Raw genomic sequence first — 21,340 nt, forward strand, 5'->3', positions numbered from 1 at the left:
TCTCCAAGTTGTTCGATATTAATATTGGACTTGTTTCACTGGATCAAGAAAAGGCTTTTGATAGGGTTGAACATCCTTATTTGTGGAGAACTTTAGAAGCTTTTGGAATTTGTCAGGATTTTATTGATAAAGTGAAAGTACTTTATGGTGACGTTGAAAGTGTACTGAAAATAAACAGTGGCTTATGCACTCCTTTTAAGGTTTGTAGGGGTATAAGACAAGGTTGCTCATTGTCTGGAATGTTATATTCACTTGCTATAGAACCCTTGTTGCAACAACTAAGAGAAAAAGTTTGTGGTTTGAATTTACCTGTTTGTAAAAACAATATCATTTTGTCTGCTTATGCTGATGATGTGGTGGTTTTAATTGATGGACAAAATGATGTACATGTGTTAATGGAAGTTCTAGAGGATTTTAAAGTTTTATCATCAGCAAAAAATTAATTGGAACAAGAGTGAGGTGCTTTTAATTGGAAATTGGTTAAAAAAGAAACCAAAATTGCCTGATGGCCTGAACTGGGGAACAGGTGGGTTTAAGTATTTGGGAGTGTACTTAGGAGACGAAGCATTCTTTCAGAAAAATTGGGAAGGGGTTGTTGATAAGGTAAAAGGAAAATTTGAAAAATGGAAATGGCTAATACCAAAGATGTCATATAAAGGGAGAGTATTGATTGTGAATAATTTAGTAGCCTCCAGTCTTTGGCATAAGCTGGCCTGTTTGGATCCTCCTTCACAACTTCTAGTAGAAATTCAGGGTATTATGGTCAACTTTTTCTGGGACAACTTGCATTGGGTCCAACAGGGTGTGTTGTATTTACCTAAGGAGGAAGGTGGCCATGGTTTGGTACAATTGAAAAGTAGAATAGCAGCATTTCGTTTGCAATTCTTACAAAGATTTCTGTATGGGTCGTTAGAAAATGGATGGCGGGCTGTTACATGCTCCATCTTACACAGCGTTATAGGAGTGGGGTTGGATAAATCTTTGTTTTTAATGGATCCTCCCAAATTGAATGTGAGCAAATTGCCAGTGTTTTATGGAAACCTTTTTAAGGTTTGGAATCTTTTCGATTTACAGAGGAATGAGATGACACCTTCTATCCACTGGCTTTTGGAGGAGCCTTTAATAAATGGAGCTCGTTTTGATTTAACGAAGGACAATTCATCCTTTCATGGACTTAATGCGCTATTGTTGAATTCACAAATCTTTACTTTGGGACTTTTGATTCGCATTGCCGGGGTGGACTTTAAAAATACAGAAGAAGTGGCTTCCTGTTTAAAGATCAAGTCTATGCGGACTGTTGAACGGATGCTAATGAGTTGGAAGTCACTGGTCAATGATGAAGAAAAAAGACTGTTATTGGACACTAATGGAATAATAAATGCTCCCATTTTACAAGACTGTTTCCCTCTTTTTACTTTGTTACACAAATTAGAGGGTTGTAAGGGACCCTTTCTGGATGGTGAAAATTTTTTGTGTTTGGACTTTTTGACAGCAACTGGTAAGGCTTTTTATAAGATATGTGTTAAAGTTTTCAATAAAAAGGTTTTGAATGGAAAAGTTGACACACCTTGGCGTAAAATATTGGGTATAGAAGAGAGTGTGAAACCTGAATGGAGGTCATTGTATAAGCCACCGTTACCCAAAAGGTCAGGGGATATACAGTGGAGACTTCTTCATGGTGCCATTGCAGTTAATGCTTTTATTTCTGTTATTAATCATGAAGTTTTGTCTGATTGTCCTTTTTGTTCAAAAAGAGAAACTGTTTCATGCTTTCATGGAATGTGACGGATTGAAACGTTATTCTTATTTTTGGAAAAATTTTCACTTCCTTTAATGAATTGTTTTTCATGAAAATTGTTGTTTTGGGTTTTAAATTTGTTAGAGGTAATAGGTTTACATGTCAGCTTTTGAATTTTGTTTTAGGGCAGGCTAAATTAGCTATTTATATGAACAGGAAAAACAAGGTTGAAAGATTGGTGAAGATGTGGTGGTTGTGTTTTTAAATTTGGTGAAATCACGAATGTTGGTTGATTTTTGTTTTTATAAGTCTACGAAGGATTTAGAAACTTTTGAAAAGAAATGGTGTGGTAATGGAGCTTTATGCTTAGTTATTGAAGAAGAGTTGTTTTTTACACCTTTGATGTAATTTATTTTAATGTTTTTTATTTTTGGTGTTTTTGTGACATGATGTAACGTTTAGAATTGTTGTAGCAAGTATACTAACAAAACGTGATTTATTGTAATAAAAGGTGTTTCAAATTCAAAAAAATCTCTCTCTCTCACACATACACTCACACACACTCTCTCTCTCTCTCTCTCTCTCACATACACTCACACACACACTCTCTAACACTCACTCTCTCTCTCTCTCTCTCTCTCGTATTTGGTCAAAGAACTTGGATTTGCTGAAGGAGTGTAGTGATTATTTGTAACATAAATATGGTACAAATTAGTGTGCAATAATTTTTTTTCAGTTATAAAAACACAAATCCCACATTTTAGTATTAGATAGACTACCATTCAAAAGTTTGGGGTTGGTAAGATTTTTTTAAATGTTTTTTAAACAGAAATTCAATATATTTTAAAAATGTGCAATTGTTCAATTGTTCAATTCAGTAGATTTTCAAAATGATAAAAATGATTTTAATTATTGGTTAATGCTATTTGCCATCACAGGATCTACCTTAAAAAATAAAAAAAACTAATTTATGGAAAGTGCTTGATTCATTGCACCATTCTTCATTTAGCAGACAGTGTTTTATTCAGAGTGACTTTTCTACTGCAGTGCCAGTCCACCTGGAGCAACCTCGGGGCTAAATGACTTGCTGTAGGGCACAGTGTTCTTTGTCTATATGCATTTGCAAAATTGGTGACATCTTGAATCTACATTATTCTCCAGGTTCCCCCTGTTCACGGCTGTTTATCAGATCTGTTTCGAGGGCAAGCCAGTTCAGGACATGATCACCTGCCTGCAGAGCCATCCAGAGCACCTGTGAGAGTCCCACATTGTCCCTCTTCTCCACCATCATCCCCTATGGTCTGTTAGGTTGTCCTACCTCTAACATTTCTCATTTTCTGTTTACTTTATATACTTATACAATGTTATTTTTTAAGCTGCTTTTTTTGTCCCAGGTCCAGTTCTACACTAATGGCTAGGCTTGAACTCAGGGGTTTGTTTCTGACCTTGCAGGTTTTGTTGTTATCAAACATGACAATGAACTCAAAGAGATTTTTCAGAAACTATGAAAAGTTGGAGTTTTTAACTATTTTCTCTCTGTCTGACTGCCCTCTTGTGGATGGTCCACAATATCACCTCACTGACAGATGAGATGAAATGACTCTTTATAAATTACTATAGAGATCTCTTCATAGAGGCTCACTACACGTCCATATTGAGAGCAACACGACAAGACTAGAATGCCTCTGTTACAGTCTTTAATATCCTGTAGAACCAGCATGATACCAGTTTTTTGATACTTTCACATATTGTTCGACACAGGCATAAGATAGGTTTAAAACTAAGTATGCAATTCAAATTGCTTAGTTTCTTATTAATAAATAATGAAACTGCCATTTACACTGAACATTTTGGCACATGTTAGATGAAGTAAAACTAGATTTCTGTGAAGATGCCTTTTAACTCCTCACAGGTCAATGAATACTTGAATGGACTCGCTATGGGTTTGAGGTTGTTTTTGTTTTGAGGGGAGATTTTGTTTTGTTTTAAAGGACAATATATTCTATAAAGGGGGCTTAAATCTGTCATCTCAATTTCCCAGCAACCCCCTTTTAAGACTAAGTGCTTACAAAACTTGTTATAGAACGACATAGTTGACTATACGTTTTATCACGTTACATTAAAAACAATACAATGCTACATATCTAAGCTTCAACAATGCATTGAAATCCTCTTAGAAACCCCCAATTATTGATGCCCTATGTAGTAACTGTTTTAGCATCCTGAAAAGCTGATAAACTACATCTACAGTTCCTGTTTTAATAATTCACATTTCTATGAAGATTGGCATTAAAATACTAATGTAATCTTTAGTTGTACTAAGCAAAGAATGAAGGAATGATTTAGTAAGATCTGTAGTGTTCACATGAGGGAGAGTGTTACGGGAGCAGCTAGTGTTTGGATCCATAATGGCCTTCTTTTTTAGCACTATACTGTGCTTATAGATGTGACATTATTCCTGTGTTGTTTCTATTCTTTTCAGTGTTTATGTACGAGTTAAATTCATACTACAAGTATTCACAGCTGTGGAAATGTTGCCGTGTACTGAGTCTAACACTCCAGTGGATTAACTATATATGTATCCATGTTGATGAACCCGTCCTGTTTTTTCTCCTCTGAGAATGTGATAATTTTTGCAAGTTGTATGTTCTAACAAGTGTTATCAAGGCTGAACGTTGAAACATATGCTGCTTTTGAAAATAACCAATAAAATAATCTCTGTGCTAAATGTTTGTTCCATTAAGTATTTATATTGGATTAAATATGAAGCAACATTGTAACGGCAACATTTTAAGATCTTAATGTAGCATAAGATAGTCCCATGTTAGGTGTAGCGCACAAGTAATGCAGATGAACTGAAAACTCCATTAAAACAGTGGTTCTTGAGACTTATGGGATGACAGAATAAATTGTGGTCAGTTAATGTACCTATAGCACCACTCCCAGTTTCTAATAAATATAAATATATATATATATACTATAATATATATATTATATACAGTTCTGTTATTATATAGGGTCCTTCAAATATATTTTGGATAGTGGGGCAGCTTTTAAATCAAAAAGGTTGAGAACTACAACATATAAAGGAAGTTATATGTTCATATCAATGTATTTCTACGTGCCAATTAATGTTGGTTGTATTTAGTCCTTCCTTCTTAAAGTGTAATTTTACTCAACCTGATAATGCTGATAAAGTACCCTACTTAGATTTTTAATGACATTCCTTCCTGAATAAAAACACATGATTTATATTCAAAACACTTTTTCAGAATTGATCAGTTGCAGCACAAGATAAATGATGGTTACAAACATTTTATTCCAGAATGCAAGTTGTTTACTTTCCTCAAAATGTGACACAATGTATAATAAAATACAACTCCAAAAGTCCCAGAATCGGGGAATTTTAGTGTCAAAACCTAAAACAACAATAAAAAAGGGAAACTGCACAGCTCCTTTATAGAAGCCATATATGAACATCCTGTTTGAAATCTCCCAACAGGACAGTTTCATTTCTATGAAACACTTAAGAACCTCTTTGAAATAAACTTCTATGTTCCGTATTCTATCATATTTGCATTTCTGACTGACCCAGGTGTTTTTGTTTCTCTTGTTGTCCATACATTTATCATCAGTCTTTAAAAAGTGTCATTAATGACAATTATGATATTGCAAAAGACGTCTCATATTGTTACTTCTTACCTGCTATTAGCAATGCTCCAGAGGCTCATAATGACTCATGTGTTTTACAAAATAATATCATAAATAAACTGCATGAGTTTGACCATTCTCACAAACATCTATTTTACACACACAAATATATTTTTAAAACAGCAGATTGGTCTTTGCAAGAACCAGTCCGAGAGACAACTTGACTCAAAGAGATGCTTGTCTCCCTGCCAAACTAGTCTTCCTCATCATCATCATCATCACCAAAAGACAGCAGGCTGTTGTTCTTCACCTTCACACCAGCTTTTGACTCTTTCTTCTCACCATCCTCACTTCTCTTCTTCTTGCTAGAGCTGGCAGTAATGCCTTCGAATTTATCAGAGGAGCGTTTGACAGGCTTCTTAAAGACGATCTTTCCATCCGGTGGAGGCTGTTCATCTGGAGAAAAAGAAAGCATTTACTTTAAAGAAGTCTGATATATTCAGAAGTCAAATATTATATATTATACATAATTATAATATAGAAATAGGGATATAAAACACTAGTTCAAACTGTCAGCGTAGTCTATACTACACAATAAGAACATACTCTTATTTCATAAATGTTAAGAACAGCCACGTAGCAATTTAAATACAAAAAGATCAGAAAGCTTGCATAATTTTCACTGCTACACAGGTACTGTACCAAGCAAGCCCCTCATCAACCACATTCAATCTGAGCAAGTCACCAACTCGGAAAGGATCGTGGAGGACCAAAATAATTTAAGTAAATTAATTAAATGAATATTTAATATACTTCATTACATATTGTATAAATAAAGATTAAGTAAATACATGTTTAGTTTAAATACCTAAATATTTTGTCATTAAAAATGAAAACTTTTATTATGAATAACATTTTAATGCGAATACTGTACCAATATTTATAATATATTCATGAACGTACTAATAATACATTATGAAATGTTTAAAATAATAAATATTGTGTTTTATTGATGGAATGTTAAATGTGCACCTTTATTATAATTTCCTCTATGTAATTTTATTGAGAAAATTACTGCATTTTGAGTATTTTGGTCCACCATCACATGTGGGTCGATAAGAATTTACTCAAAGAGCTCCGAAATGCATTAAAGGTTTGGTTTAATCACTATTTTTGTTATCCTTGTGAACAACGCATCTACTGTGCATTACCTTTGTTCGAGTCCTTTGTATCTCTTTTGATTTTTATAACGTCTTCGGCACTCAAATCTCCCTTTTTTAAAACCACGACCTGCGGCATCTCGTCCTCCCGATCACTGTCAGCACTGTCATCATCAAACTGCGGCGTCTGCTGCTTCTGCAACAGCAACATTTACTTACCATTCCATTTCCTACACTACAAATAAATGCGATAATTGTTGTGTCTGAAAACCGAGTGAGCTGCCTACACAGACAACATTTTGGAGACATGCATTCAGGTAGCACTATTTTTACGTTGGCATCTCATTTTTTGAGGCATGATCAATGAATGTAACTAAAAACACGTACTTTAGTCTCCACCGTAGGCCCTTCTTTAAAACCAACGTCATTCTTGAATTTCTTCAAAAAAGATGGTTCGGCTGACTTCACCCATGATACATTACCCTTGTTACTCATTGTGTTTCAGTTCAGATAGGCCTGATAAACCTTAAATGCGCTTAATGTTTCACAAACACTGAACACACAGGAACCAGGCGCGTATAGTTTGCGTTCATGCAACCTCATCAATACGCGTCCGTAAACGACCAATCAGCGCTTTCTGTGATTCTTATATTGGGAGCTAAATTTTACTTGCTGATAACCTTCCAGCGACATTACTCGTTTCAGAATAGAAATAGGCCACTACTTGTATACGTTAAAAGAAACAAGAAATAACAAAGCAAAAAAAAACTGTAAATTACTTTAAAGCCTTAAATCTATTCTTTGAATAATTTGTAATTATTTGTACTTGTTTACAGACGTGAGTTTTTTTTATTGCTTTTCTTATTTAGTTTTTATTTATTTATTTTAAGTATTTGTTTTCATTCAGTTTAAATGTTATTGCCCTTATATGTTCTTTGTTCTAAAAATTGCAATAAAATAAAAATATAAAACTTTCCAGCGACACATTACAATGTATTTCCTCAAGAGGCGCTTGGTGGCTCAGAAAGCCGAATTCTCAATTGAGCCATGTTCATATCACAGAGTGTTTTTTGCGTTATTAGAGACATTTGTACAGTAACACGTATCAAAATTAAATGTATCGATTTTAATGGTAATACAAATTTAAATAAAAATGGACAAAATGATTTTTAAATAAATATTATGCTGTAATCACAAATGACAGTGATTGGTCCATTATGAAAAGCGTTGAGAAAAGTAACACTTCTCACATCAAGCCTATAAATTCTATCCAGATAATAAATTTCACCTAAATAATTCCACCTCATCATTAAAAAGCAATTAAACTGAAAGTGCATGGAAATTATTTAAAATATGACATTCTTATTTAAACCTACAACGCAAAGTCCCGCCCATTTAATGATACCGTTTCACGCGGATGTTGCTCTACCTGTTTGATTTATTTCTGTGATGCACAGTAGGAAGTTTCATTATCATGTTATGTCTTCAAATGTAAAATATGGGGATAAAATAATACTGCTATCACAAGTGACTCAGTCGGACAGAGCTGGAATTATGTTGCCTGGCGTGTTTTATGCGTTAATGGCGGGGTTTCTAGCAGCTTTAGCGTCATCTTCTGCGAAGTTGTCCCTGGGTGCTGATTACCTGAAAGATGTGTGTGAAACAGGGCTGAAGATCTGGACAAATGGACAGGAAAACACTGATGGAGTTGATACCACAACTTGTGACTGGGTAAGAAGTGTTCTGTACAGTATATGCATACAGGTGCATCTCAATAAATTAGAATGTCGTGGAAAAGTTCATTTATTTCAGTAATTCAACTCAAATTGTGAAACTCGTGTATTAAATAAATTCAATGCACACAGACTGAAGTAGTTTAAGTCTTTGGTTCTTTTAATTGTGATGATTTTGGCTCACATTTAACAAAAACCCAGCAATTCACTATCTCAACAAATTAGAATACTTCATAAGACAGGACGCGTCCTGGGAAAATGGCACGTATGGTCACCCTAGTTTAAATGAACACAATGTCATTGTAATGTTGTCATTGATCACAGTTACATATACCCCTGCGGCTGCTTTGTGGTGGTCTTCTGTTCACCTGCAATGCTGTGATGTCGACCTTCTTCGCCAAAGCACTCAGGCACTCGTCTTCCTCTGCCCGGGCCACTGTGACCACCACTGCCTCAAATTTGATCTCCCTGTGTAGAATTATCTATGCTAAATGTATATATTTTTTCTGTCATAGGATTGTTTTATAAAACCTCTAGTTAATTTATTTTTATGCATCAATGTCAATAATGTGAGCAATTACATAATGCAAAGCCTTGAAATGTGTGTGACTTTGAGCCTATAGTCACGCAAAGGCCTTGCTCTATATCTTGCCTCAATCATGCAAGTTTCTGCATACTTTAGCCATCAAGGGAGTATCATGCAATTTTATAATAAATTCTCTTGTTTATTACTATGACATGAAATGTTTACGATATACATTTTTGCTGGATATTTGACCAAATGCAGCTGTGGATCTCAAAAAGAAATTGTTTCACCTCTTATCTTTCGCCGAGATAAACTTTTTCAATTCCATGTCTTCCAAAGTAAAACTTGAACTCGCACTTCATTCAGAACAATGTAGTGAACAGGATGCACACACTGATAGTGGTTAAATGTTTTTGGTTATTAAATGTCTATTGTGTGTGAAAGCACTGACCTGGACTCTACTCTAGAGGGAAACCCAACCACAAAAGCAGCATCTGTTGAGCACAGCAGGACATTATCATATACTCAGAAATCACATTTCAAAGTTGACCTGGTATTATGTGGGAGTATAATAGCCCACCTGCAACCATACACTTTTATTCAAACAACAATGGACACAAAAAAAAGCACATTTATTTGAGGAAGCTTAAATTGAAGTTGTGCAGCCATGGGAAACATCAGGTAATGGAAAGAAAAGAAATCCAGAACATAACAAATAACAATAATCAAGCCTGTAATGGAAAGATGCAGTTAGAGAATATATAGTCATATATATTCATAAATACAATAAAAAGACAGACATGGCATAGAACAATAAAATTGTGATATATCAATAAAATCCTGGGATGGTACAGTAAGTCTCACATGCATTTTTGCTAATTATGGAAAAGGCTCGACAGGTCTACAAATGAGCACCATATGTTTATATTGTCAAATCCTGCACCTGAATTTGTATATTTATTGCTTTGCAGCCATTTCATAGTGTGTTTCAATTTCAGGCCATTTAGGATACATTAAGGCATTTCAGACATTAGTTAATACAGTTTTTATATATAATATATATATACACACAAACGCACACTGATTCATCTTGATAGTGTCCTATAAGAAAGAATTCACTTACAGTCACTTAATATTTTTTAATATTCTAGGTCAAGTCAAACATGTAGATACACCAAACTAAATGACAATCACTGCTCAAGAAACAGCTGGCATTATGAAGTACACATTATGTCAATCTGTTAGGAGCTCAGTCTCTCTATGCACAGTATAAGTTTCTCTTTAGAAGAGCAAGATGTATTTTTGGTTTTAAAAACTGTTTTAAGGCACTTTGGTACAGTATATAAATGTGTTTTTTTTTTTATTATTCAGAAGTCTCTTTGCGAGTCCAAGGCAGGAAATGTGCCATTAGAGTCTCAGAGTTTAAGCAACAAACACATTTTGATCTAATGAGGTTCCAAAGGAATCTCAATCACATCCTCCTCAATGATCTCTCCCTGTGTGAATGTGGGAACAGGATCCGAAGTATCTTTCTGGCAGGAGAGATCGGTGAAAGGGCTCAACCAGGCCATAGAAAGAGGCCCTCCGAACGCTGACTTCATAGCTTCCCAGGATGGAGTCTTCTCCCATGTAGGGTCTTCTCGCTTCAACTTTTCAATGCCCTGAACAAAGAAAAATAACACCTCTGTGATTCTTGAAAGAGATGAAATAATATAATCCATAAATGAATGGAAAACAACATCCATATTGGCAAAAACAAAAGAAAGAGGAAAAGACAACTTAAATTCCACAGATTGAACTGAAAAGGAAAGCAAATGGTTACTATGGTAAAAAAGGCACAGGAAGCGATTCATTTTACTCATGCACCTGCGTGCTGCTGGTGTTTAATCTTTAATAGAAACTGGAAGAAATGGTTCGACTTTCACTTTATGGCACAAATTAAAAACACATGAAGCATGCAGCATGCCTTCACAAAAATAGACCATTTTAAATAGCATGCATTGTGTCAAATGAACGAATGTGTCTTTATACCGGTAGCAATCAAAGCTTACCTCCATCTCAGACCAATCAAACAGGGACATCAGCCTAATTTAATACTAAATATAATTAGTTGCTTTTTCATCAATTTTAATTCCCCAAAAAAACAAAAAACAAAGATTGGATATTTCTGAGCAAAGGAACTACTCATAAAACAACATTAAAAAAATATATAAAAAAAGGAGGAAACTAGGTTAGTGTTAAAGACAGACAGGAAGTGGACAGGAAGATAGAGGCCAAGCAAATTTGAACACAGTTGGATCTCTTGAGAGATTGCAACAGAGTGATTTTGGGAGGAAACTAGGTTAGTGTTAAAGACAGACAGGAAGTGGACAGGAAGATAGAGGCCAAGCAAATCTGAACACAGTTGGATCTCTTGAGAGATTGCAACAGAGTGATTTTGCAATGCGAATGGTATTTCAGATGCTGATTTTCATGTCATCCCTATTTTAGACTTTTCAGAAGCAGATATGGATTCAAATGTGGTTGCGCACTTAGGAAATCCACTGTCAGACACTTTAACACATTGTCACATACTAATGACCGAGTGTTCAGGTTTTTAATTTACCATTTGTCAAAGAAGAACAGAATAACGGTCTTTTTCATACACACTTAAAAGTTCAAGCACATATCATTCGTTCATCATAACAAAAATGTACATGAATAAAATGTAAAATGCAATTAACCAAAACAATGGCAACAATGGTGAATCAATTAAGTGGTCGAGAACACACAACTTTCTTAAGCCTGTTCCTTTCTTAAACATTTCTGCAAACCAAGTTTATGGAAACATATCATGTGAATCAGTTCTAAAAAAAAAAAAATTCAGATTGTGTATTGAGTATAGGAAGTACAGTAAATCTGATAGGGAAGCTGAGTAACATAAGTACTGTTATCACTCAAAATCGTATGTATAACAGCAAATGTACCCATAATATCTCAAAACACATTTTATAAAGTCTTTATCATTTCAATGGAATTATTTTCAATGTTAAGATTGAGGGGTGTAGAAATGATCTGACTGATTATGGAATTGAATAATAGATCAATTCTGTTGTGCAATACTTGTCAATGTAAAAACTAGTGTATCGCTTTGACAATATTCAACTACAGTAACTGTCCCTTTAGCTACATTTCTGTTAATTACCATTTTTAGAAATAAAATAATCAAACCAAATTATGATTACATGCTATGACTGCATCATTTAGTACGGAATCATTTGAATCCAAGCTTTGTCAGAACATTTATACCCCTGTTAAACATCCTATATTGTTTATATACTATTTTCTATACAGCCAAAGTCAATAATGTTAAGGCCTGTTCACACCAAGAATGATAAATATAAGGATAACTGTATGTCCTCAACAACGGTTCTGTTTTTTAGAAGTGCTTATAAATGCTTCATCTCTTTAAAGTCTGGTGGATTCTGATTGGTTGTCACCGTTTTCAGTAATTCATGAGCTGGAAAAATTAGTTCTGAGAGTGATTACAATGATATTGTTCCTCGGTGTCGTTATTGTTATAAAGTAGCTGTGCTGTGGACTTCACTATTTTCATAGAATTAGAATGATTTATAGTTATCGTTACGTTATCGTCCTTGGTATAAATGACCTTTCAAACATTTCTTTTATCTGTATAATAAATTTTATCTGCATAATAAACCATTTTAGCAAATGGTTGTCAGTCCTCTTATGTTGTTAACCAGGAAAGGGCAGGAGTACTATACTGTAGCTAAGTATAAAGAATTAACAGAACATTTAAAAGTACCTTCAGAAAGTAGGTTATCATTGTGGACAGACTGGCAAGATTACAATAGTGATTATATTAGCATAAATTGGCTTCTATTATCTGCGCAACATTCATCTTCATTTCGGTGTAGCTAGGCAGAGATGCTTGAGATTATGGCATGATAAAGCTTCCGCTTTCGGTTTTGAATTGAAATAAATAGAGGTAAGGATAATTGGATATGCAATGATTTGTTCCCTGAAAAAAAGATGAAGGTGATTTCGTCTCACTGGCAAATGCTCCGCTCAAGTCGGGATTACAAACAAATTAAAAGACGCCGTTTTATAAGGTCAGTCCATGTGCACTCGAGTCTCTAGCTTAAAGCTTGCTGAGCTCAGACCACATACTGGTAGGGGTCAGCTTTCCCGTGGTCGGGTGTGGAAAAAGGGCTAAACCATGCTATCGAGAAGGGGTGTCCGAATACCGCCTTCATGTTCATCCATTTTGTTTTTTTAGCCCATCTTCTCTCTTCCTTTTTCAACTGCTCTATGCCCTAAAAACAAGAGATAACCGAGACTTCAGAGTGTGTGAATATTACAAAACAAAAGAGGAAAAGAACAACTGGCCCATTCCATAAACACAGAACTTTAACCATATTTTTATCTTCGATAAGTTGATATAGTGTGATTTTCATAATGAACAGTCATGCCAGTCATTAGTCCATTCACTGCAGTATACACTGAATACTGCCCACTTATTTTCATAAAAAGATTGTGAAGCATAATGTATTATATAACGGTATGTATTCCAAACAGTAATATGCTACAATGAGATTTTAAACTGTTTGTCCAATATTATGTAAAAATGCCTTGACTCTCAATATTCCAAACAAATAAAGATTCAAGAAAGAAAGGTTTATTTCAGGTTTATTTATCACACTAGGAAAACAGGTCAAATTGAGTGCACTGCATTTTAGGATGATGGGTTGCATCCAGTATTCAATGTCTTATTTTCATTATATTTTTACCCATTTTTTTTACATATACTTTTAAAATAAAATAAAAATACCTTACTTATTACTTTTTTCAAAATGAACGCATTGAATTGTCATACTGAACCCATTATGCACTACCATCAAATGTCTGGGGTCAGTAAGATGTAATTTATTTTATAAAGCATTTATTTGATCAAAAATACAATAAACAGTAATTTTGTGAAATATTATTACTAATTATTAATATTATAACTTAAAACAACAGTTTTCTGTTTCAATATATATTAAAATGTAATTTATTCCTGGGATGCAAAGCTGAATTTTCAGAATCATTACTCCAGTCTTCTGTGTCACATGGTCCTTCAGAAATCATTCTAATATGCTGATTTGGTGCTCAAGAAAATTTCTTGTTATTATCAAAGTTGAAAACAGCTGTGCTGCTTAATACTTCTGTGAAAACTGTGATACATTTTTTTTCAAGATTCTTTGATGAATAGCAAGTTCAAAAGAACAGCATTTATTTGAAATAGAAAGCCTTTGAAACATTAAATGTTTTTACTGTAACCTTTGATCAATTTCAATTTTAAAAAGTATCAGTTTCTTACTAACACCAGACTTTTGAACAATAGTGTACATACTGCAGAAGTAATACAAGTAGTATGCTATTCCAAGCAGATATACACCTGCAATTATCAAAGGCATCTAGTGGACACAGTACAGACACAAACACTACTGAAGTCCAACAAAGAGAATCAAATAGCATCCGCCTCAGAATAAGTTTTAAATGCTCTAGCTGCATTTATAGGCCAGGAATATGTGTGAATTGTGTTTTTCAGGTCAGTTGTTAGAAGAAAACAGACTATGTGTTATGCAAGTCTGTTGTCCAAAGCACTGGATCATTTGGACTCAAGTGTCAATATCATGTGTAATCATGTACAGGAGATTCTAATAATAATAATAATGTGCCAAATAAGCAGTGTGGATGTACGCTAGTGTACTATTATTCAATACATAATGATCTTATACTTGTTGCATATGTGTAACATTTCACTTCAAGTACGATAGCATTTTTGGTAAAAGTGTCCACACGCATTAACCTAAAAATAACAATGCCTATCAGACCACAAGCACTACCTCGCCCACTGCTGAAAGGAAGCAATCTCTTACCGTCTCATCTGTGCAGATGGAATGGACCTGGGTGCCAAACATCACAGAGGTGAAGATGAGGAAGAGGAGGCCCTCAAAGCACAGGAGGATGAGGAGGATGACAGTGGCTGGAGGGGAGAAGGTACTGCACTCTGGGGTCAGGAGAGGAGAGGGAACACAATCAGCCTTAACACACATACAGCTATACAATATATTAACACGACTATAAAATCCCAGACTCATTCTGTCTGGGTATAATTACTTGTAACCAGAAGAAAAATAAAAGGGTTAAGAGAGTTTGTGGGTATGAATATCTAGCAGCAACACATCTGTATGTGCATGTGCAAACTGAAACACAACAGGCTTGGAAAGTGTCAAAACACATCAGCACATTAAGAGGTTCAATTGTTTAGCCAAGCTTGGTTAGCAATATACCAGTGACCTGTTTGAAAACACCATTGGTAACACTGTTTTTTTTATTGCTATTTACATGCTACGGTTCAAAAGTTGGGGTTCAGTAAGATTTATTTTTGTTTATGAAAGAAATCTCGTACGCAGCAAGACTGCATTTATTTGATCAAAAATACAATCAAACAGTTGACGGTACCCATTAACTTCTATAGTATGGGAAAAAATACTATGGAAGTCAATAGCTACCGTCAACTGTTTGGTTACCAACATTATTCAAAATATCTTCTTTTGTGTTCGACAGAAGAAAGAAACTCATACAGGTTTGAAACAACTTGAGAGTGACTAAAACTATTTACTTCTTTCGAAAAATCTTACTATTCCCAAACTTTTGAATGGTAATGATGATGAAATTCATTCCAACATAGGCTTTTCTCTTCTAAATAACCTCCCAAAAGCACGCCAGCAGCAAACACAGGTTGAAAAACTAATGCAAGGCTGAATACAATTTCATATAAAAGTATCACTGGAGCTGTGGTAGGGAGATAAGAATGTCCTCCAAAAACTCGAGCTGTGGCGCTCATCTGAACAATGTGTGTTTGAATCCAGCTCACAACATTTGCTTATATACCACATCCCCCTTACCTGTCCACTTTTTGTACTAATAAAACTGACATTATATTACATTTACAGTATCTCACAGAAGGGAGTACACCCCTCACATTTTTGTAAATATTTTATTATATCTTTTCATGTGCGAGGTTGTGTTTGGGAAATAGACGTACGAGTGCTTGCTGCAGAGGTTGAAGGGGTGAGGGGTCAGCCTGTCAGTGCTCAGCAGTGCTGGAAAATAATGGTGGCCAGTGGCCACACAAAACATTGACACTTTGAGCCCTATTTGGACATTTTCACTTCGGGGTGTACTCACTTTTGTGGCCAGCGGCTTAGACATTAATGGCTGTGTGTTGAGTTATTTTGAGGGGACAGCAAATTTACACTGTTATACAAGCTGTACATCCACTACTTTACATTGTAGCAAAGTGTCATTTCCTCAGTGTTGTAACATGAAAAGATATAATAAAATATTTACAAAAATGTGAGGGGTGTACTCACTTCTGTGAGATACTGTACCTACTACTGTTTGTCCATCATAAAAAAAGTGCACAGCAGCAATTTCCTGTTCTCACACACATCAACTTCCACATGCACACAGAAAATGGTCTACTTTTATGATACTTACATAGTGCTGTAGCATGCTTTTTAGAGATTAAAAAAAAGTTATTTACATTATAATCGAATGGAAAAAATGGCCAGTGTATTCATTAGAATGTACTGGAAAGAAATACACGTTTGGAACGAGGCTGAGGAAAATGACAGAATTTACATTTTTGGGTGAACTGTACTGTACTTCACTTTAAGAAGTACTTATCTGTATTTGCAAAGGTTGAATGCTTTTTCCAGTAGATAACATTCTAAATTGCATGCTTGCCATCTGACCCTGACATCTAGAGGTCACTGGGGTCAAGTTATCAGTCTTGCTAACAATAACTTGCTTTTCTTACTTACTTGTCCAGTCATCTTCAAAGCAGTAGAGAAAATGAAAGACCACCATGACCAAGGAATGCAGAGAGATCAGGAAAATGTACATCTGAAAAACACACCAGCACCAACATTAGATGTTTGTTAGTGTTGGTTTCAAATAGCCAGAATGAAATACAACATACAATTTAATCCCAAGCAAAAACTTTACAATCAATTTAATATTAATGATACTTTCAAATTCAGAGGAAAGGGACTGGACTTTTATCAGCAAGTCCATGTAACATGTAAATGCAATAAACATTCAAATGCAACACTTGTAAAATGTGGCAAACACAGCTGTGTTTGTGGTATTGTTAGAACTGCACATGATGAGACTTTTTTAGTACTTACTGTGAAAAGCACAAAGTACTTCTGGTTATTTTCCCCGACACAATTGTTTACCCAAGGGCAATGATGATCCATCTTCCGTATACAGCGCTTACAAACACTAAAATGAGTTTGAAAAGGGGAGTGGAGAAAAGAAAGAGATGAAAAAGTCACCTTAACACTTCAACTGAAAGACAGTAATCAAAACAATGGTTTGAAGATATGGCTTTCAAAAATATGTCCTGGGGTTGGACAAAATAATGTGAACACCCATTATTATAATGGTTAATATAATTTGCATAGGCAACAATGAAAAAACAAATATTGTAATTATCTTTTTGTTGTCTACATTCTCTAGGATGTATATCAGTGTTGTATAAACTGTGTTCAGTACAATCCGTGTGTGAAATGGGTGACTTGTCAAATTTCCAAAAAGGACAAATCATGGGAGCGTGTTTAGCAGGAGCTTCTGTAACCTTAACAGCCCAATTGTTTGGTGTTTTATGCTATTGTTTGGTTTTCCACAGTCTTTATGATTATGACTGCATGCATAAAGCATGACAACACGTCATAACGAAGAGGAATAATGGGAGAAAACCAAAAGTGAATAATAGGGACTGTCAAACACTAAGGAGGATTGTGTCCACACAGCACAACTGCCACAAAATGATAGCAAACCTCAATATTCACCTTGAAGACCCTGTTTCCACAAAACCGACTACAGAGAACTTCACAAAGCCAGCATCCATGCAAGAGCTGCAATCGCTAAAATTTTAATCACAGGCACAAATGCTAAAATATGGTGTCTTGATCATAAAACCTGAACAGTTGGAACGGCAAGACAAACGTCAACATCTACCCTGGCCAGCTCGGTCACCTGACTTTAATACTACCAAACCACTGTGGGCAGTTTTGGAGAGAAGAGGGCCAAGCAGATTCCTTCAACACTTCTGAAACAACTGGCAGATGATGACATTCCACTGGAGACTGTTCAGAAGTTGTATAAATCTGTATTGGAAGCTGTATTAAAGGCAAATGGTGGTAAAAGTCCTTAATAAAGAAATATGGCCGATTTCCCAGGTGTTCACATTATTTTGTCCAACTGCTGTATATTCATCTAAAATGATCTCAATGCAGCAAAAAAGCAGAACAAAAAACATGGATGTTAATATGACCATGATGAATAGTGCTGCTACCGTTACGCATCTATGTCTCCATATGCTCCTCTCTCACCTGCAGTGGTGAGCTCTATCCGGCTTAATACTGCAGCACTTGGGACATTTGTAAACCACCTGGCCAGGCTTCAGCTGCAGGCTCTCGATGTACTCCTTAGTGGCGTTTCCCTTTGGCACGGCTCCCTAAGAAAGCATCAGGCAACTTCAGCATCATTTTAATAGTAGTATGGGAAGCATTTATGACACCCTGCTGAAGATTTAGGGTAGACTAGGGGGAAAAACAACACTACTAACAAGTTTTGATACCTAATGAATTTAAATGAATGTCTATTTTATATCTAAGTTGTTGGTAAATAATTAACATTAATGGTGTTGCTAGAAGCTAATTTACAAGATTTTATCTTGGCTGTGAGCTCAGGGGGCAATTATAACACTAGTTATTGATTACAAATTATATGACTTAACTGAATCTTTAACATGAATAATGTTAATTATTAACATACTATTAAAATACTATGAACTTAAATATATATTATTATTATTATTATTCTTTGTGAAATACATTAAGTTATAGTTTAAATATAGCTCATAAGTGTTATAATTCCCCTCATGAATTAGCAGAATCCCCTTGTAATGGGGGAAATTGTCTCCCATACCCACCAGGCACCCTGAAAGAATGTATTATTTGGGTAAAAAACCCACCGGGTCAGTGCACATGGCTCTGAAATGAGACGCCAGGGCGAGGAAGGCCAGGCTGTTGAAGAGGGTGCCATTCACCAGGCTGTAGGTGAGGCTCTTCGATGGAATCAGCATGACGAACAGCACGACGACCTCGGCAAAGACGACGAGAAGCCAGGTGATGATCGCACAAATGATGCCACAGGCATCTCTGATGAACCACATGTTGTTCTGTCTCTCATGACAGGGAGGAAGACACTGTGTGGGCTGCAGGCCACTGGCCTGCCTCTCAACGTCCCTGAAACGCGGCACTGGACTTCTCATCCTACCACAGAGATGCCATCCTGTCAGTGGCAATGGAAAAAAAGAGACAAAGATGGATAAATCTACCTAATTTCATCACTAAAGTCTGTTTTTTTTTTAGTTCACAAACCACACAAAACAAGATGGTGAGCAGAACAAAGTATACATTTGTTTAGACAGTGGTTCTCAACCAAGTAGTCTTAGAAAACAACTGTCATTTTTATTTAAGAACCAGGATTCCCAGTCTTGGAAAACCTGGATATACAAGGGAATTTTAAAAATGTGACTTATAGACCTGGAAAAGTAATGGAAATTAATAAAATACTAAAAGGTTATGGGCATTTAATATATTTTTTTCTAGATATGTCAAGCTCTAAATTTATTTGTGAGTACCAATAATTTTAAATTATTATTTAATTTTATAATTAAAAACCCTGTAATTAAAAATTACTAGAAAAATCATGGAAATAAATTAGTGTAAAAGTGTAAACCGTGGACGCCTTGGAGTCAAGAATGTTGAGAACGACTGGTTTAGGAGACACAGAAGGTCATATTTAGTGGACACAGCTGTATGGAAGCTGCGGTCTTACAGATACAGACACAGTCACTTGAGAAGAACCAACAATGTCACTAGAGGACACACTGTAGTTCCAGTGTTTTTTTCCCCTCCTTTATGGTCCACAAATCAATACATCCAACTTTTATGCCAACTGATGACATTCCTATCTACTTGGGTCCATAATGAGCCAGTCATGCATTATTCAAGAGTGCCTGACATTATTTAACAGTAGCATTATGAGTTTAAAATATGTAAAGAAAATCAACTTGACCAAACAACCCAAAATCTGGTTTATGAAGTCAAAGCATCAAAAACGGCACATAATAACACAGTGGCGTAAATTACGTCTTGATTGTGCCAAGATACTATCAATAACACATAAAACATCCAAGTGCACTGTTTATCATATTACTAAATCTCATGAAATAGAAAGTGTATGGCATAACAGCGATTTTGACTGAATAACACTGAATTTAGTAAGCCAGCTGTGTATAGAAACCTGCGCTACCTGACCATGGCGATACTCACATATTTGGCGACACTGGTGCTCCTCGCTCGCCCACTCAAGGCCGAGAAGATCCGCTAATGCATGGACCACGCTAACAGGGGAGCATGTTCGAGATTAGTGTTTTAACAAAAATTGTGGTTTACCCGACTATTGCACGAGGGCTTGTGAAATGCTGCATTTTTGTACGGTGGCAGCTCCTCCCTTCACTGGAGAAACTGCTAGCCACGCCTCCTTTCACTAGAGGCGCAACCGGATCACGATCCGAAATGGAAACCAGTTCTAGAAAATTAGTCGTTGGATTGCTAGGCGTTGCCTGGGAGACTGAAACTTGAGGTCTTTTATTTGGGGGAGCTTGGAGGCTCAGAGAGCCCATTGTCCGTATTCAAATCTCAGGTTGATTTTATTCTATTGGATATATTTTGTAGTATTAAAAAAACATAATAATTTAAACTTGTTACTTAATGAGAATTTGAATCTGGTACACAAATGAATGTCAGCGCGATCGCGTCTTGTAAAATGACTTTTATTAAATATAGACCTTCCAGTAATCACAAACGAATGTGATTGGTTCGTCTCCCCAGCGCAGAGAAAAGTACCCTCGTGATATCGTTGTCTACCTGGCACTTCTGGACACTGAGAAACTTTAATAGTGATTGTTTTCAAAAAGACAAAAAAAAAAAACTTGAAAAGTGATTGTAGGGAACTATTATTAAGTTATCGATTATTGTTGTTTGCCATTCAAGCTCATTTTTTCTATGTATTAAATTGACTGAGCAAGTAAAATTGTGATTTGAGGCGTTGATAATGCTTTGCTCTATTTTGGTGAAACCTACACAGAGCCAGAAGTGTCTTTCAAAAAATCGCTCTTCAATTCCTTGCAGTATGATTTTTAATCCCAAACATACATACAAGTAATATTAATATAATAAAATAGATATACATAAATAAAGGGGTTGAGTACTATTTAATCCATTACTTATTTATAAATGATGGTAATAATTGTGCGTTCGCCTATACACTTCAGTTTGAATAGATAGATAGATAGATAGATAGATAAATAGATAGATAGATAATATATATATAGTTTTTG

The 21,340-nt window shown here is 35.4% G+C and overlaps 2 protein-coding genes and 1 long non-coding RNA gene across 5 annotated transcripts; 1 reads left to right on the forward strand and 2 right to left on the reverse strand.

The window, feature by feature from the left end:
- The first annotated feature begins 2,728 nt into the window (after positions 1–2,728).
- LOC107679639 (uncharacterized) lies at positions 2,729–4,177 on the forward strand. The gene is made up of 2 exons (XR_001633073.1): positions 2,729–3,037; positions 3,133–4,177. It is a non-coding gene; the product is annotated as an uncharacterized LOC107679639 (long non-coding RNA).
- Positions 4,178–4,817: 640 nt separating this feature from the next.
- Positions 4,818–7,183, reverse strand: LOC107679647 (uncharacterized protein KIAA1143 homolog). The gene is made up of 3 exons (XM_016475260.1): positions 6,937–7,183; positions 6,601–6,745; positions 4,818–5,845 (listed from the first exon to the last, which is right to left on the reverse strand). The coding sequence occupies exons 1-3, from the start codon at positions 7,042–7,044 to the stop codon at positions 5,643–5,645; spliced, it is 456 nt and encodes a 151-aa protein (XP_016330746.1). The 5' UTR covers positions 7,045–7,183; the 3' UTR covers positions 4,818–5,642.
- Positions 7,184–9,508: 2,325 nt separating this feature from the next.
- On the reverse strand, positions 9,509–20,515 carry LOC107679645 (palmitoyltransferase ZDHHC3-like). 3 transcript variants are annotated; one of them, XM_016475257.1, is made up of 7 exons: positions 20,394–20,512; positions 18,905–19,224; positions 18,261–18,385; positions 17,052–17,148; positions 16,686–16,767; positions 14,733–14,863; positions 9,509–10,469 (listed from the first exon to the last, which is right to left on the reverse strand). In XM_016475257.1, exons 2-7 carry the CDS (start codon positions 19,202–19,204, stop codon positions 10,254–10,256), a joined length of 951 nt encoding a protein of 316 aa, XP_016330743.1. In that variant the 5' UTR covers positions 19,205–19,224; positions 20,394–20,512; the 3' UTR covers positions 9,509–10,253. The 3 variants fall into 3 exon arrangements, with proteins under 3 accessions (XP_016330743.1, XP_016330742.1, XP_016330744.1); XM_016475256.1 differs by having other exon boundaries at positions 20,271–20,512; XM_016475258.1 differs by lacking the exon at positions 9,509–10,469 and adding an exon at positions 11,852–13,124 and having other exon boundaries at positions 20,271–20,515.
- Positions 20,516–21,340: the final 825 nt, after the last annotated feature.

This window comes from Sinocyclocheilus anshuiensis, unplaced genomic scaffold (genome assembly GCF_001515605.1).
Source record: "Sinocyclocheilus anshuiensis isolate Anshui unplaced genomic scaffold, SAMN03320099.WGS_v1.1 scaffold2170, whole genome shotgun sequence".
In the NCBI taxonomy this organism is placed as follows: Eukaryota; Metazoa; Chordata; class Actinopteri; order Cypriniformes; family Cyprinidae; genus Sinocyclocheilus; species Sinocyclocheilus anshuiensis.